The 13005-nt window shown below is 40.6% G+C and overlaps 1 protein-coding gene across 3 annotated transcripts in view; it reads left to right on the top strand.

Annotated features, from left to right (window-relative positions):
• zbtb46 (zinc finger and BTB domain containing 46) overlaps positions 1 to 13005 on the top strand; it is a 70757-nt gene that overhangs the window by 15653 nt on the left and 42099 nt on the right. For 2 of the 3 annotated variants that reach the window (XM_079477670.1, XM_079477671.1), the window contains exons 1-2: positions 7991 to 8100; positions 9838 to 10839. In XM_079477670.1, coding sequence (XP_079333796.1) covers positions 8064 to 8100; positions 9838 to 10839 — 1039 coding nt within the window. In that variant the 5' untranslated portion in view covers positions 7991 to 8063. Of the gene's footprint in view, positions 1 to 7990; positions 8101 to 9837; positions 10840 to 13005 lie in introns of those variants that run through there. The other variant, XM_079477669.1, reaches the window with a different exon arrangement.

Genomic DNA, 13005 nt, shown 5'->3' with positions numbered 1-13005 from the left:
ATGGGAGAAGGTATCTGATGTCCAGACCCCACACAGACGGTTTAAGACCCCATATACACTCTCCCACCCAACTGTTCAAACACTGAGTATATACAGTATTGAAGTACAAACCCACATGACTGTCCATGTACAGTTGGAACAGATCCCAGATCTCTTGTGTCAACTTTGCTCATGCCACCCGCCCCGCAACTTGTAAGTCACCCTAGAACATTTCTCCGGGATCCACCCCTGTTTATTTTACTGGCAAATCCAATCCTGACTCCCTCCGTAACGCCGACTCTCACGAAACAATAGACACTGTCAGGTTATCTCCTGCTTAACTCCCTCTCTATCGCTATCTCTCTCTCTCTCTCTCTCTCTCTCTCTCTCTCTCTCTCTCTCTCTCTCTCACGCTCTCTGTTTCTCCCCCTACCATTTTCTCTTTTCATTTTCCTACAGTGGTAATGAGATGTTTCATTATTTGCATTTCATAGCTTTTAATAGCGAGTGAATTTAGGCTAAGCCCCGGGTTGTCGGAGAGGGAGCCTCCACTGGAGACACGGCTGGCTTCAGGGCCTCTGAGGCAAAGAATAGCCCAGAAATACTCTATAGGACAGAGAAAAAGAGGGAAGTAGGGAGAGAAAGAGAGGAGGGGGGAAAGACAAAGGCCAGGTAGCGTCACACTGCATGAAGTGCCCAACTGCCTTTACGGCTAAACTGCGGTTTGCCTGGCATTAACATTTCCCACTCTTTTCCACTCTTTCCATCTGCTAGAGGAAACTAGAGGGGTTTTTTTTCAGAAGAGAGTAAGGCATAAATAAAGGTGATGTGTTATGGACCGCGGTTCTGTGATCATACAGAGGAGAGGAATGAGGAAGAAGGGGAGCATTTCCTAAAGGCATGTGCCCCACCTCTGAGAAAGTGCCAGCAACCTTTGCTTTCTGGGGAGAGAGCTTGCGGCCACGCTAATAGAGCGAGGTGAATCGAGCACAGATAATGTGTAAGCTGTGGCTTTGGCTGGGAATAAAGATATAAACATAACAGGATGAACAGTTTTTCGGCAGTTCCTGTAGTACTCAAGGTGGTTGGAATTATGAAAATCCAGCCATTCTCCCAACGGGCTTTAACTTTCCAGGGTTGATGGAGGGCTGTTCTAGCATTTCGGGCCACACACGGGGTAAACCCTGGATAGATGTGTGCTCACAGAGACATTCATACTTACCAGTTGTCATTGAAGTCATTTAGGGTATGTTTACACAACAAACATGGTTTGTAAAACATGGTCCTTGATTCTGATTGGCTGACCCGAGTTCTAAGGCGTTATAAAATACCCCGATTTATAACGGCTGACCCCACCACGTAGCCTAAATATACTTGTATTTACTTATTTTATGAAACCTTGCTACGCATATGGAATAACCGCTTCGTGTCGTGCCACAGTGCTGTAATAAAATGCACTGTAACCCACTGCTAAAATATTGTTTAGTATTCACGCATGCACCTTTACTATATAGAATATAGCAGCAGAAAATTAAACTGAAAACGCTCTGGCTGAACATCGAAAGCATTACTCATACAAATGAATAAGGAATTTAGTACAGATTCGATTTTCTTATTCCTTGTAAACCATAAACTCCAATTTGTCAAAACGGTGACGTCTCAATTCAATTCGATTAAATCTCATGCTGCATATATTACGTGTTCAGTCTGTACGTAAGTATAACAGTTGCTACTCAACATACTTTGTTTTTCCAGCAAAGTGTAGATTTACTGCTCCACTACAAACAGCGGAGACACACAATTGTTCTACAATTCTTATATGCTGACTTACATGAATTTTTTATTAAAACTTGGTTGGCATATGTGCAAAGTGACATTCATAAAACATGTTTTAACCAGGGTTGTCAACGTTAACGTGTTAAAGCATGCGATACATTTTCTTCAGATTAATGTGAATTAACGCAATTAAGGCAGCGTCTTTAAAATGCCTTTAAACCATTTAAGTGGGATGCGGCACAATGCAACGCGACTGTCCCGTCTGGTGTAAGTTATACAGTCACGGGCTAAAGGCTGCGCCGCACTCTTAAACCTGCTGCTGTGACTGCTGTCATTAATGTTAATCCAAAAACAAAAGAAAAGAGGAAATCAATGCGTTTTGTAGTTTAAATTCTGTATTTAATGTAGAATTTAGCATTAAAGACTGTAAAGTGTTTGAGAACTTAATTCAATTTCTGCATATTTCCAACCTGTTCGGCATGATGGCTCACAATTATACTGTACTTCAACGTTGAACGACTAAAAGTAATGTTAAAATAAAGAAAAAGAATCAACACATTTATTAGCTCACCCTGACACCACTGTACGTTATAAAATGTACATAATAATAAAGATCTGTACAATGTAATCGATCTGTTTCAATTCAGTTTCAATGACGTTTAAATTTGCACTGTGATACTTAAATAAACAAAAGCAAACTGCTTAAGCAGCTAATGAAGAGTCCCGTGTGAATGAAGAGAGGACTCAAGGACAAAACTTGCCATTAGTTCAGAAAGACCAGACAGCCTCCTGCTACGCTTTTGTGCGGCAGCCCAGGGCAAAGTCTCATTGAGAATGTGAAAGTGTGAGATAGAACCTGGCAGGACCTCAGTTTAGCAGAGATCACAGGGGACGAGTCCTGCGTGTGAACCGGTAAACATTAGAGACTCTGTCCCTGATTCACTCCGCCTTCCCAACACTGACCTCTCAGCGGAACAACACAGACTCACCTTCACTGCTCTGGCTTAATGCCCCAGAGAAGGTAAAGGAGGACGTGAAGGGGGATGGAGAAAAGAGGTGCTGAGCCGGGTGGAGCTGAGCGGAGGGGTTAAGACTCTCAAAGCCGTTTAGATCCGCTCTCATCACATTCTCGCTGGTGTGACAGGCTCTTGTCACCTGGGCCAGCTGGAGTCTGTCCCAAAGGAGAGAAGTGAGTCGGGGCTTCCCAGTCTATGAAGAGGCACACGCTCAATTCACTGTAAGATATGGGCTTAAATATAACAATGCGATCGCCGTTCAGTGTGGAGAAATACTGGAGAAATTGTGAAATAATATTATAAAGTTGAATGGGCATTGAGGCTTCAAAAAAGTGAATGCACGTGTGCAGTAAATGTGCACGATTTCCGTTGAATGATGGAAGGCAGATATTTCTAAAATCAATAATTAAATGACATGAACTGTATCATAACTTTGGTTTGCCAAGACTTGCTAAGCTAAGCTTTTTCGAGGTCGCCTCATATTCTGCACCTGTGCTGAGGCTGGCAAGCGCCCCACCCCAGAGAATCGGCAGTCTTTACTGGTTGACGATTGGCTCATTTTACTGGAAGGCGGGACTTCCTTCGCTAGAGCGGCCATGTTGATCTTTTCGCCATTCATTGGAAAGACAGTGGCACATCTTGTTAATATTTATATCTTTAGTATAATACAGATCTGGATTGATGTTTGTTATTATTTAGATTTTAATATGCGAAACAACAAATAAAACACGTTTTTACGTTCATTTGCAAATGTCTATTCATGTTATTACTGTACCCTAAAGAATTATACAAATATAAACAAAGTGCATCCACATAGCATTTATTACTGTATTTACTGTAGCACACATTATGCAGTTATGCATGATAAATTATGATTTATTAAGACAATCTTTTAATATCAAAACTCATTTAACAGGTCATTTTTTGTTTATTTATTAAAACTGTTACAGTGCAGTCAATTACTGATCCAAACACCAGCTGGAAAATATGTTTAAGAGTACTGTAGACTGTAGCCTTTTCTTTATTAAAATCGAGCTGTTTTTATTGCTGCTGGACTTTATGAAGCTATCATAAAATTTTCAAAAACGTTTCAATTTTGGCCTTTCTAGTAAAATGTTATTGCATTGTTCCATAAACGTAATATTCTATGAGGCTATTTTAAGGAAAGTCAACTAAACGTTGTCCCGGGGCTTATGTTTGAGTCCTCTAGTATTGGAGCTCCACCACAATTTTTTGGACTCTCATTTAAATCATTTTAACAAGGTCCCTGGTTTTTCTGCATTTATTCTGGTCGGACTTTTCTGTTTCACTTTGCTTCCAGCTAACTCTGTGAAATTGAGGATTAACCCCTTGCATAATGTCTCTGATGTTCAGTTGACTGGTTTAAATCGACAGTCTGCCTGAGAAACACACTGACGCGCGTACGTGACTTACACCCTCCGAGAACTCGCCGTCTTCTTTCTCCCCCACTGTTCTGACACCTACTGAGCATGTCACGACTACAGAAAGAAAGATGGCCTTGGTCTTTTTCAAAAGCATAAGAACCACCTCAACAAAGAAAGCGGAGAGCGCGGATGTGTGTGTGTTTGTGTTTTCTTGGCCGTAGGAAGCAAGTCACTCCGGATCTGAGCGTATGCATGTGACAGGGACTGTAAGGAATGGTGGCAGTCTTTAACGCTCTATCCTTTAAGACATCTCTGGGTAACACTGCTCTTCATTCTTTGCACATTTCTTCTCTCAATCTCATTAAAGGCCTAACCCTGACCTTAACCCCACTACTACCACTTCTTACACCTTCTATTTCGGTGCTAACAAAAGCCGTACTTAACAAAAGCACAGGTACTTAATATCAGAATGTATTGAACGACTAAGCGATTTTCTAAACTTTTTGAAGCAATAATGTATAATCATATTGTTGCATTGCATGTGTTCAATAGACGAATGCGGAGTACTAAATGGAAAATATGGTCTGGCACCAGCACCTTTCCTCCGTCTCCACATCAGAGTCCTGTGGGGTTCACTCAGGTTGTGTGACCCTGCTTTCTACTGTATTACCTGTCTTTTCACACTCTTCTTTCTTCCCTGTAAGCCTGAGATCCCTCTGGTTTCAGCAAAGCAGAAAATCTGATTAGCACGACCAAATTCTGTCTCATTCAGCGTGTTACACGGCTGTCAATTGCGTTGTTTATGTTTATTGTTTTGCAGTTGATTTCTCAGATTGTCATGTAACTCAGTCGGCCAATGAAAAGATATTAATATTCATTGTTGTTTGCTCAGTTGAAGTAGTTTTGAATAATCATAGCCACGAGCCATGTTTTGTTGCAATTGCTTGATGCAGGCAAAGTGCTGGGAGGGGCTTTTTCATGTAAAGGAGGATTTGATTGGCCAGAATTTTGTGGCACTCATGCATGTTTTTAAAAGAAGGATTGTAAATGTTAAAGGCGTTTAGTATTTTCATTTTGAGGATTACACTAACATATAGGGGACCTTAATGCCACAAAACATCATTTCATGGCGTCTTTAAAATAAAATAAAATAATACATTTGAATAAATTAAAAATGAAATAAATGAAATATTTTGTTTTACAACAAGGCGGTCGTTACATGATAGTAGAGGTCTGCACGGGACTGTATTTTTCGTCCCGTGCCCACTAAGTTTTATATTTCGCACCCACCCGCTCCCGCTGAAAATTCACTCTGTGTTCACCCGCCATATGCTAAGCAGGATTTTCGCACGGATCTCGCTAAATTACATCACGTTTCCTGATCTCACAATTAAGATCTTACATTTTAATTTCTCATGTACAACATATACGCTGTACAAAAACCGTATATGGTTTTTTTCGTCTTGTCAATAGGGCTATACAACATATATACATTTGAATACAATTTAAAGTCAATCAAGTAGACACATTTTTTATTAAATGTAATATGACGTCTTTCTCTCAAACTATAAGCAAAATATGAATAAACGAAACACGTTGGCTTCGGCCTATAGCTAGCTCTTTAACCAAACTACTTAAAACACATGCAAGAAATGTCCTAATGACGCTCCCCTACAAAAAACACGAATGCTCTCTCTCTTCTCTGAAGGTGCACACGGTGACCCGCCCGCTATCTAGGGGCTGATGCATGCAAATTAAATTTGTAACAGAGTAAGAACTGGTCCACACGCGCAGCACATGCGTAACACAGTTCTCAGATCAGGCTCTACATGTGGTCAGTTAGAAGGATGTCGGGAGTGGGCTCCCGTCCAAAGACCTGCTCCCGTCCAATGTACACCAGAGTTTCCGACCGCTTCCGTCTTTTATCGCCAAAATGAATACCGCGCCGCGAGAATGCAGACCTCTACTTGATAGAACTTCTTTTCCAAAACGCTACTTTTTCCCTTTTGTGTTTGGAACTGATAACTTTGTAGACAGTTAAATCTAAAAAGCCCCAAGCGAAGCAGCTGGAGGCTAACATAAAACTATTAAAAAGAAAAAAGTCACCTGTCAACATCAATCCCTTATTCTTTCAGTCTTTCGAGTAAGGTGTATTTGTAGAAGTGGACATGAGAGAGGCAGATGATTTATTTGATCTTACAAGCCATCAGGTCGAGAGAAACTTTCCTAAACATGACCTGAAGTGTGCCGGCCCCGCAGCAAACGTTGCTGTCACTGTTGAGCACTCCAGGTGTCAGGCTGCGGTTGGGCCGATGCAAGCTGACAGCCCGAACGCTCACAAAACAAATCATAGCCCCATTCGCTAACACTCCACGTCCCTGTGATTTAGCCCAGGCCAGGCCGGCTTCTGTGCTGCTCATAGTGGAGGGTTGCGGTGAAATGGATTGGGGATATCTGTATGTGTGTGTACGTATGTGTTCATATGGATGCATGCTGACCCAGACGTCACATATTAGTGGACACATTTGTTTGACTTTAGTGAGAAATATTAGCAAAGGGATCCACACAATTTTCAAGATTCCCACTCAATTAAAAGGAAATCAAGAAAGAAAATCAAAAGAAAATACATTTAAATTTATTTCTATAGCACTTTTCACAATTTTTCATTGTTGCCAAGCAGCAGAAGGAACAGTTCACCCAAAAATAGAAATGTCTTTGTTTTATTTATACATTTTTAAGTTTTTCCAAATCTGTACACATTTCTTTGTTCTCTTGAACACAGAAGAACATATTTTTAAGCATTTAGGAGGCAAACTGTTCTGAAGCACGTTTGCGACCATTGTCATTTTTCCTACTATGGAAGTCAATGGTGACGCTGAACTGTTTGGTCATCAGAACAAAAGAAAGGTATACAGATTTGGAACTCGCGGGTGAGTAAATTATCATAGATATTAGAAACCAAAATAGAGAGAAACTTTTGTACGTTTGCTAGTTTAAAGTTCGTGACTGTTTTATACATAGTGCTAGTAAGTACAGTGTGTAAAATGTTTTCATAGGATGGATATTAGTAGTATTAATGATAAAGTTATTGTCTGTAAGATTAAAATAATACAAAAAGTATACAAAGATCAGTTATTCACTTCGGATTCTAACCCAATTCACAACTTTAAGCGAATTATTTACGCCATTGAATATGACTTTGTTTTGACTTCAACTTAAAAATATGTAAAAAAAATGCGATTTTATGTTTTAACCAGAGACAGCGATATAGAGTCAAAAGTTACATATTGCAACTTTAAATTGTCATAAGTTATATGATCGCTTTAGAAGTTATTTTAAGAAATATATCTTCCGGCTGAAATTTGGCTTGATAATTTCTTGGAAGTTACGCCCCTAATGCTGTACCGCTCTTCCCTGTGTGTGTGTGTGTGTGTGTGTGTTGCATTTGCATTCTCTCTCTTTCCTCTTTCCACATTGAAGAACAATGCATTGTCTCCTGTTGCTCTCCTCCCCCATCTCTCCATCTTAATGATTATAGCAGAGATACTCAGGTGCTCAACCCTTTAATCATGATGTTTTCCTCTGTTCGCTTTATTAGCTGCCAAATAAAATCACCCAGCGCGAGTGTAAAGCACTTTAACACAATCATCGCCTCTTCTCGTCTCACTTTTCTCTTTTTCTTTGGTAAATGGTTTCATTTAATTACCATTTTGTGAGTTAGTTGAATAATAAAGTGGAAAATGGAGCTGCCAAACAGATAATTCATTTTTAGTGAGGAAAGGTGATGGCCGTAGCCCAGCAGAACATCTGCCTCAAGCAACCAGAGATGGCCAAAACATGTCACCTGGTTCAGAGTGGCATTTTACTGACATTTCAACGCTTAAACGGCTTGTTACGGTGATAGAGGATGCCATACTCAATTTCTTCTGTAAGGTTTTGCATTGGTAGGTGTTTTATGTAGGCGTTGAGTTAAAATTGATCGAGATATTGAAGCTGTGCTTCATGAAAATGCAATTCTTCACTTGATTTAGCATCAATCTTATGCTTTCTACAAAATATTAATGTTATAACGGTGTTAAAATAAAACAAAGGTTCAATTTTGTTTTTGTATTGGCAGGCATACTAACATACTAATTTTATAGTTGAAGAATTTCTTACAATTATAGTCTTCCAATTTCCAACAAAAAATATCTGGAGTTATTTTATTATTACATAAATTATTTTTTGTTATGTATTATTTTCTCTGATTTTGATTTGTTATTTAAAAAAATGGCTACCGTTTCACAGTACTGTTTCAGAAGCATATATAATGTATAGGCCTATCAGTGTTTCTCAGCTCCAGTCCTCGGCCTTGGCATGTTTTAGATGTGTCCCTTTATCAGAAATGCACAATTGCAAAGAAATTCCCCATTCTGGTTCGATTTTATTATAAGTGAAACCTGCTGATTCAGATTTTTGCAGATTCAGATTTTCTATCCACAAACTATAATTTACAGTATATATAAAACCATATTGACTTTTCTTCAATGCACTTTTTAGTTTTCTACAAAATGAACAATTACAATTTCCCAAAATTTCCAAAAATGCAGTTCTCCAAGCTCCATTAAATTACAGAATATTCTCTTGCCCAAAGAACTCTTAAATTGAAGAACAAATAATTGAAATACAAATAATAAAACTAAACTTAGTCACTTAATTTACCTAATTTTTGTACTCATCTAAGTCTAAGATAAAAAGAATTATTCAACTTTATTCTAGTCTGCTTTATAAAATTTGGTCTGAAATGTCACATAAATACTTAATGTATTAAAAGAAGTGGGTTGATTTTAGCTACAACTTCAATAAAAAGTTATAAACCTTATGAGTGAATTCTACTCTGAAGATTTATATGTATATGTATATGAAGAATGGTTGATTGTTTTATTTTGGATTTTTTAAAAAAGTTTTAACATAAGACAATTTTGTTTTACACAGAGTGACTGAAAGAATGACTTCAACATTAGTTAAGCATGTGTCAGAGTTAAGCATCACCGTTAGCATGTAGTACATAACCGAAGTAGATGGAGCAACGAAAGATGAACTGCTTGACAGTCAAAAATGTTGCATCTCTCTGTACACTACATGATGCGTGCGCGCGTGCAGTCAGCAGAGAGATGTGTGTCAGTCAGCAGAGACTCACGCAGTTTGGAGGACCCACCCAGACATGAGAATAAACGGGCCTTGGGTTTCACCAACATACGTTTACATGTTTACTTGCAGCTCTGAGTGTACTGACGGCTGTGTAGTTATTGCCTGCGTTGCTGGCAACATAGGATTGGCTTGGAATCAAGATGTGAGACTGACAAGCCTGTCACGGCGATCATGCGAAAACCGTCCAATTCCGGTCTCTGGCCGGTCAATCGGTGGACCTCTAACCTATATAAAACACATGATTGAACTCATCAGCCCCCACACCGAATGTTTGTTGGTGTGTTAATTAGTTCTCCTAATTAACAGACTAACGAGCTTATGAGATAAGTCAGGTGTTTTATGAACAGAGACTTCTGAACATTCTGGGAGGGGGGCCCGAGGACTAGAGCTGAGAAACACTGGTGTATACAGTATAACATAGCCGTTATGTTTCAGTATTGGTGTGTCCAATTTCTGCCCAGACTAACCAGAGATTATCTATTTTCTTCCAGACTTTGTTCAGGAGAAGCAGCCACCCATTAGTCCAATGAATAACCGGAAGGAAGACATGGAGATCACGTCGCACTACCGGCAGCTCCTGCGGGAGCTGAACGAACAGCGGCAGCACGGCATCTTGTGCGACGTGTGTCTGATTGTGGAGGGTAAGATCTTTAAAGCACACAAGAACGTGTTGCTGGGCAGCAGCCGTTACTTTAAGACACTTTACTGCCAGGTGAAGAAGGGCTCGGAGCAGCAGGCCACCATCACACACCTTGACATTGTCACGGCCCAGGGCTTCAAGACCATCCTTGATTTCATGTATTCTGCCCACCTGGCGCTCACGAGCAAGAACGTCATTGAGGTGATGTCAGCCGCAAGCTACCTGCAGATGACCGACATCGTGCAGGCGTGTCACGGCTTCATCAAGGCAGCGCTGGACATTAGTATTCGGTCTGAGCTTGCCGATGAACTGGCGGATATTGAGATGGGCAGCGTAGCGAGTTCCATTGGAGGCGGGGCTGGATCGGGTGTGGGCGAGGCTTCTGAGGCATTGGCATCCATGATCTCGGCCCGCAGCTCCTCGCCGTGGTTGGCCAGGCGCACCAGCCCGGCGAACTCATCTGGGGACTCAGCCATTGCTAGCTGCCATGAAGGCAGCAGCAGTTATGGCAAAGAGGATCAGGAACCCAAAAGCCATGAAAGCCAGGACGATGTTTGTTTGCAACCCCTGTGGCCTGCTGATTACCGTTCTGTCCAGGTCAAAGAGGAGCAGGTCTCCCCCTCTAATCTGCAAGACGGGGCGGGCCGAGTCTCGCAGGGAACACATGGAGAGCAAGGTGGCAGAAGGGAGGGGGGCTGGCAACCCCCTGGCTCAGGTCGAAGGAAGAACCGTAAGAACAAGAACACAGTCAGGCACATAACTCAACAGAATGAAGGAGACAGTCGGGCAGCATCGCCACTACAGTCCATGGTGTCCACACCTAGCTGGAGCTACAGCAACCAGGACATTCCAGGTAGGCTTGCTGTTGGAGTGTTGGAGAGAGCATGGACAGTGATGTATTTTTCCTATTCATTTTCTCAAAAGAAAAAATCTTCAAATTAAAAAGTCTAATTAGACATGAAGTACATGAATAAATTACCACAAATAATTTGACAAAAAGGTGCAAGACTACATTTTAAAGTACCTTTAATGAGCCAATAAACATTTTAATGCAAAATCTGTAAGCCAATCAAGAGGATGGTACATAAAGAAAATGCTTGGTTGTTTCAACCCGATGTTGGACCAAAAAGTGACAAACCCAACCTTTGGCTTATATTAACCTATGCTGTTGGGTTAAATATGGACATTTTCTTGCTTAACCCAGTATTTAGCATATATACAATATGGAAATATCAGGGACCAAACACTTACATTAATTTGCAGGTTCTATTGGGCCATACATTATATCAACGCCCAACATCGTCTATTAGGTCTGTATTGGAAAGTCAATACATTATTGTTAAAAAATCAATACGTCTTTTGAGAAAATGAATGAGAGTTTTTTTCCAGAACCTAGCTGTTGGGCTAGGGTGCTTGGAAACTATTACTTTATTGCTTCCTACATTGTGTGAGGATGTTGGATATGTGTCACGGCATTATGGGATATTACTGCTGGCTTGAACATTTTGTAAACATTTTCTAACATCTTTTAGATGCTTGTTGAACTTTCATTAGTGGAGTTTAGTAGCAAGCAAGCACTGTGCATCAATCATGTGAGGGTCATAACTTTATCAAAGTATGTTTGATTTTATAATTCAAACCCAGATAAGATGACATAAATAGATCTCTAATGAAGCCGATGATTATTGTTGTACCACGAAAGCTACAGCCGTATGACAAACTCCAGATTGAGGTGGGGAATTTGGGGTTGAAAAAACTCATTTCCTCATTAATATCCGCGAGACACATGGGACGCGAAGCGGCCTCATCAACCTAAAAAACAAAATCCGTGCTAAGGAACAGATCGTACTGGCGAGCGGGGAAGAGGCCCTACCTGTCTAAAAGACTGTTGCTTATAGGTATGTAGATCATTAAAAGTGTGGCAGCTCTAATCTCTGGTGTATTTGCACAGGCGGACTGTGAAATGGGCACACACACACTTTAAGAAAACAGGATAATTGAATTGACCTTGCTGGCGGAGCGAGGATTAAATTGCATGTGTGTATGCGTGTGTGCGTGATGGGATGGGGGGTGCCCCGAGGTCCTCTGAAGTGTGGAGAAGAAGAGATGAAGTAAAGCGGAGAGGGAGGGGAGGACAAGAAGATTTGCATCAGCTTAGCACGAGTTTACCTACTTAACTCTGAAGGCAATCTCTCATTCCCACTGTTTGCAAGCTCCGCTACCTGAGGCTCCTGTACATGCTTCTGCTGACCTTTGCCCACTGATCAAATATCAAGTGTACGGCTCAACAAATCTAAGTACACTCTAGTTCACTGTACTTCACACAGTGTGTATACCTCATCCCTCTTTTATACCTCAGAAGACTTGCCGAAGTTTGAGCTTTGCCTCAGAAAAACAGATAAGACCATTGTTGATGTACAGTAAGAGTAGCTCTTCGAATAATTTGAGGAATGAATTTTGCTTGCATACTTGTGTCTTAAGACAGTGTGACACATTATTTAGATAATTTCTTATACTTTAAAACAGTGGTTCTCAAAGGTATTCGTTGTAAGGCCCCCTTTGTGTATAGTGTATCGCTTTATGGCCCCCCAAAAAGACTTTATTGTCTTGTTCTTATTATATTTTGAGGCTTTTTGCCTTTTTATTAATTAGAGGATAGTGGAGAGATAAAGGAAGTGATTGGGAGAATGTATTTATTTAACAAAATACTGCAAAACCTGTGGCCCCCCTGGATCCATCTTGGTGCCCCCCAGGGAGCCACAGCCCCCAGTTTGAGAACCACTGTCTTAAAGGAGACACGATAGTGACAGCTACGATATTTGAGTGATCATATTGGTGTTATTCCCTATAAGCTAAGATCTAAAGTCACACAGGCTTTTGCATGGTACACAAATACGCGTTTGTATTCCACATGCACCGTTTCCATAAGCCAAACTAATATGCTGATGAGTCCCAGACTTCATTTAGATTGCATTGGAATTGAAACATTTTTACATCTAAAATCATAAATCTCAGTTCA

The sequence above is a fragment of the Barbatula barbatula genome, assembly GCF_947034865.1.
Source record: "Barbatula barbatula genome assembly, chromosome: 17".
Taxonomy (NCBI): Eukaryota; Metazoa; Chordata; class Actinopteri; order Cypriniformes; family Nemacheilidae; genus Barbatula; species Barbatula barbatula.
The sequence above is the reverse complement of the archived record's forward strand: the minus strand, read 5'-3'. Positions and strand labels throughout refer to the sequence as shown.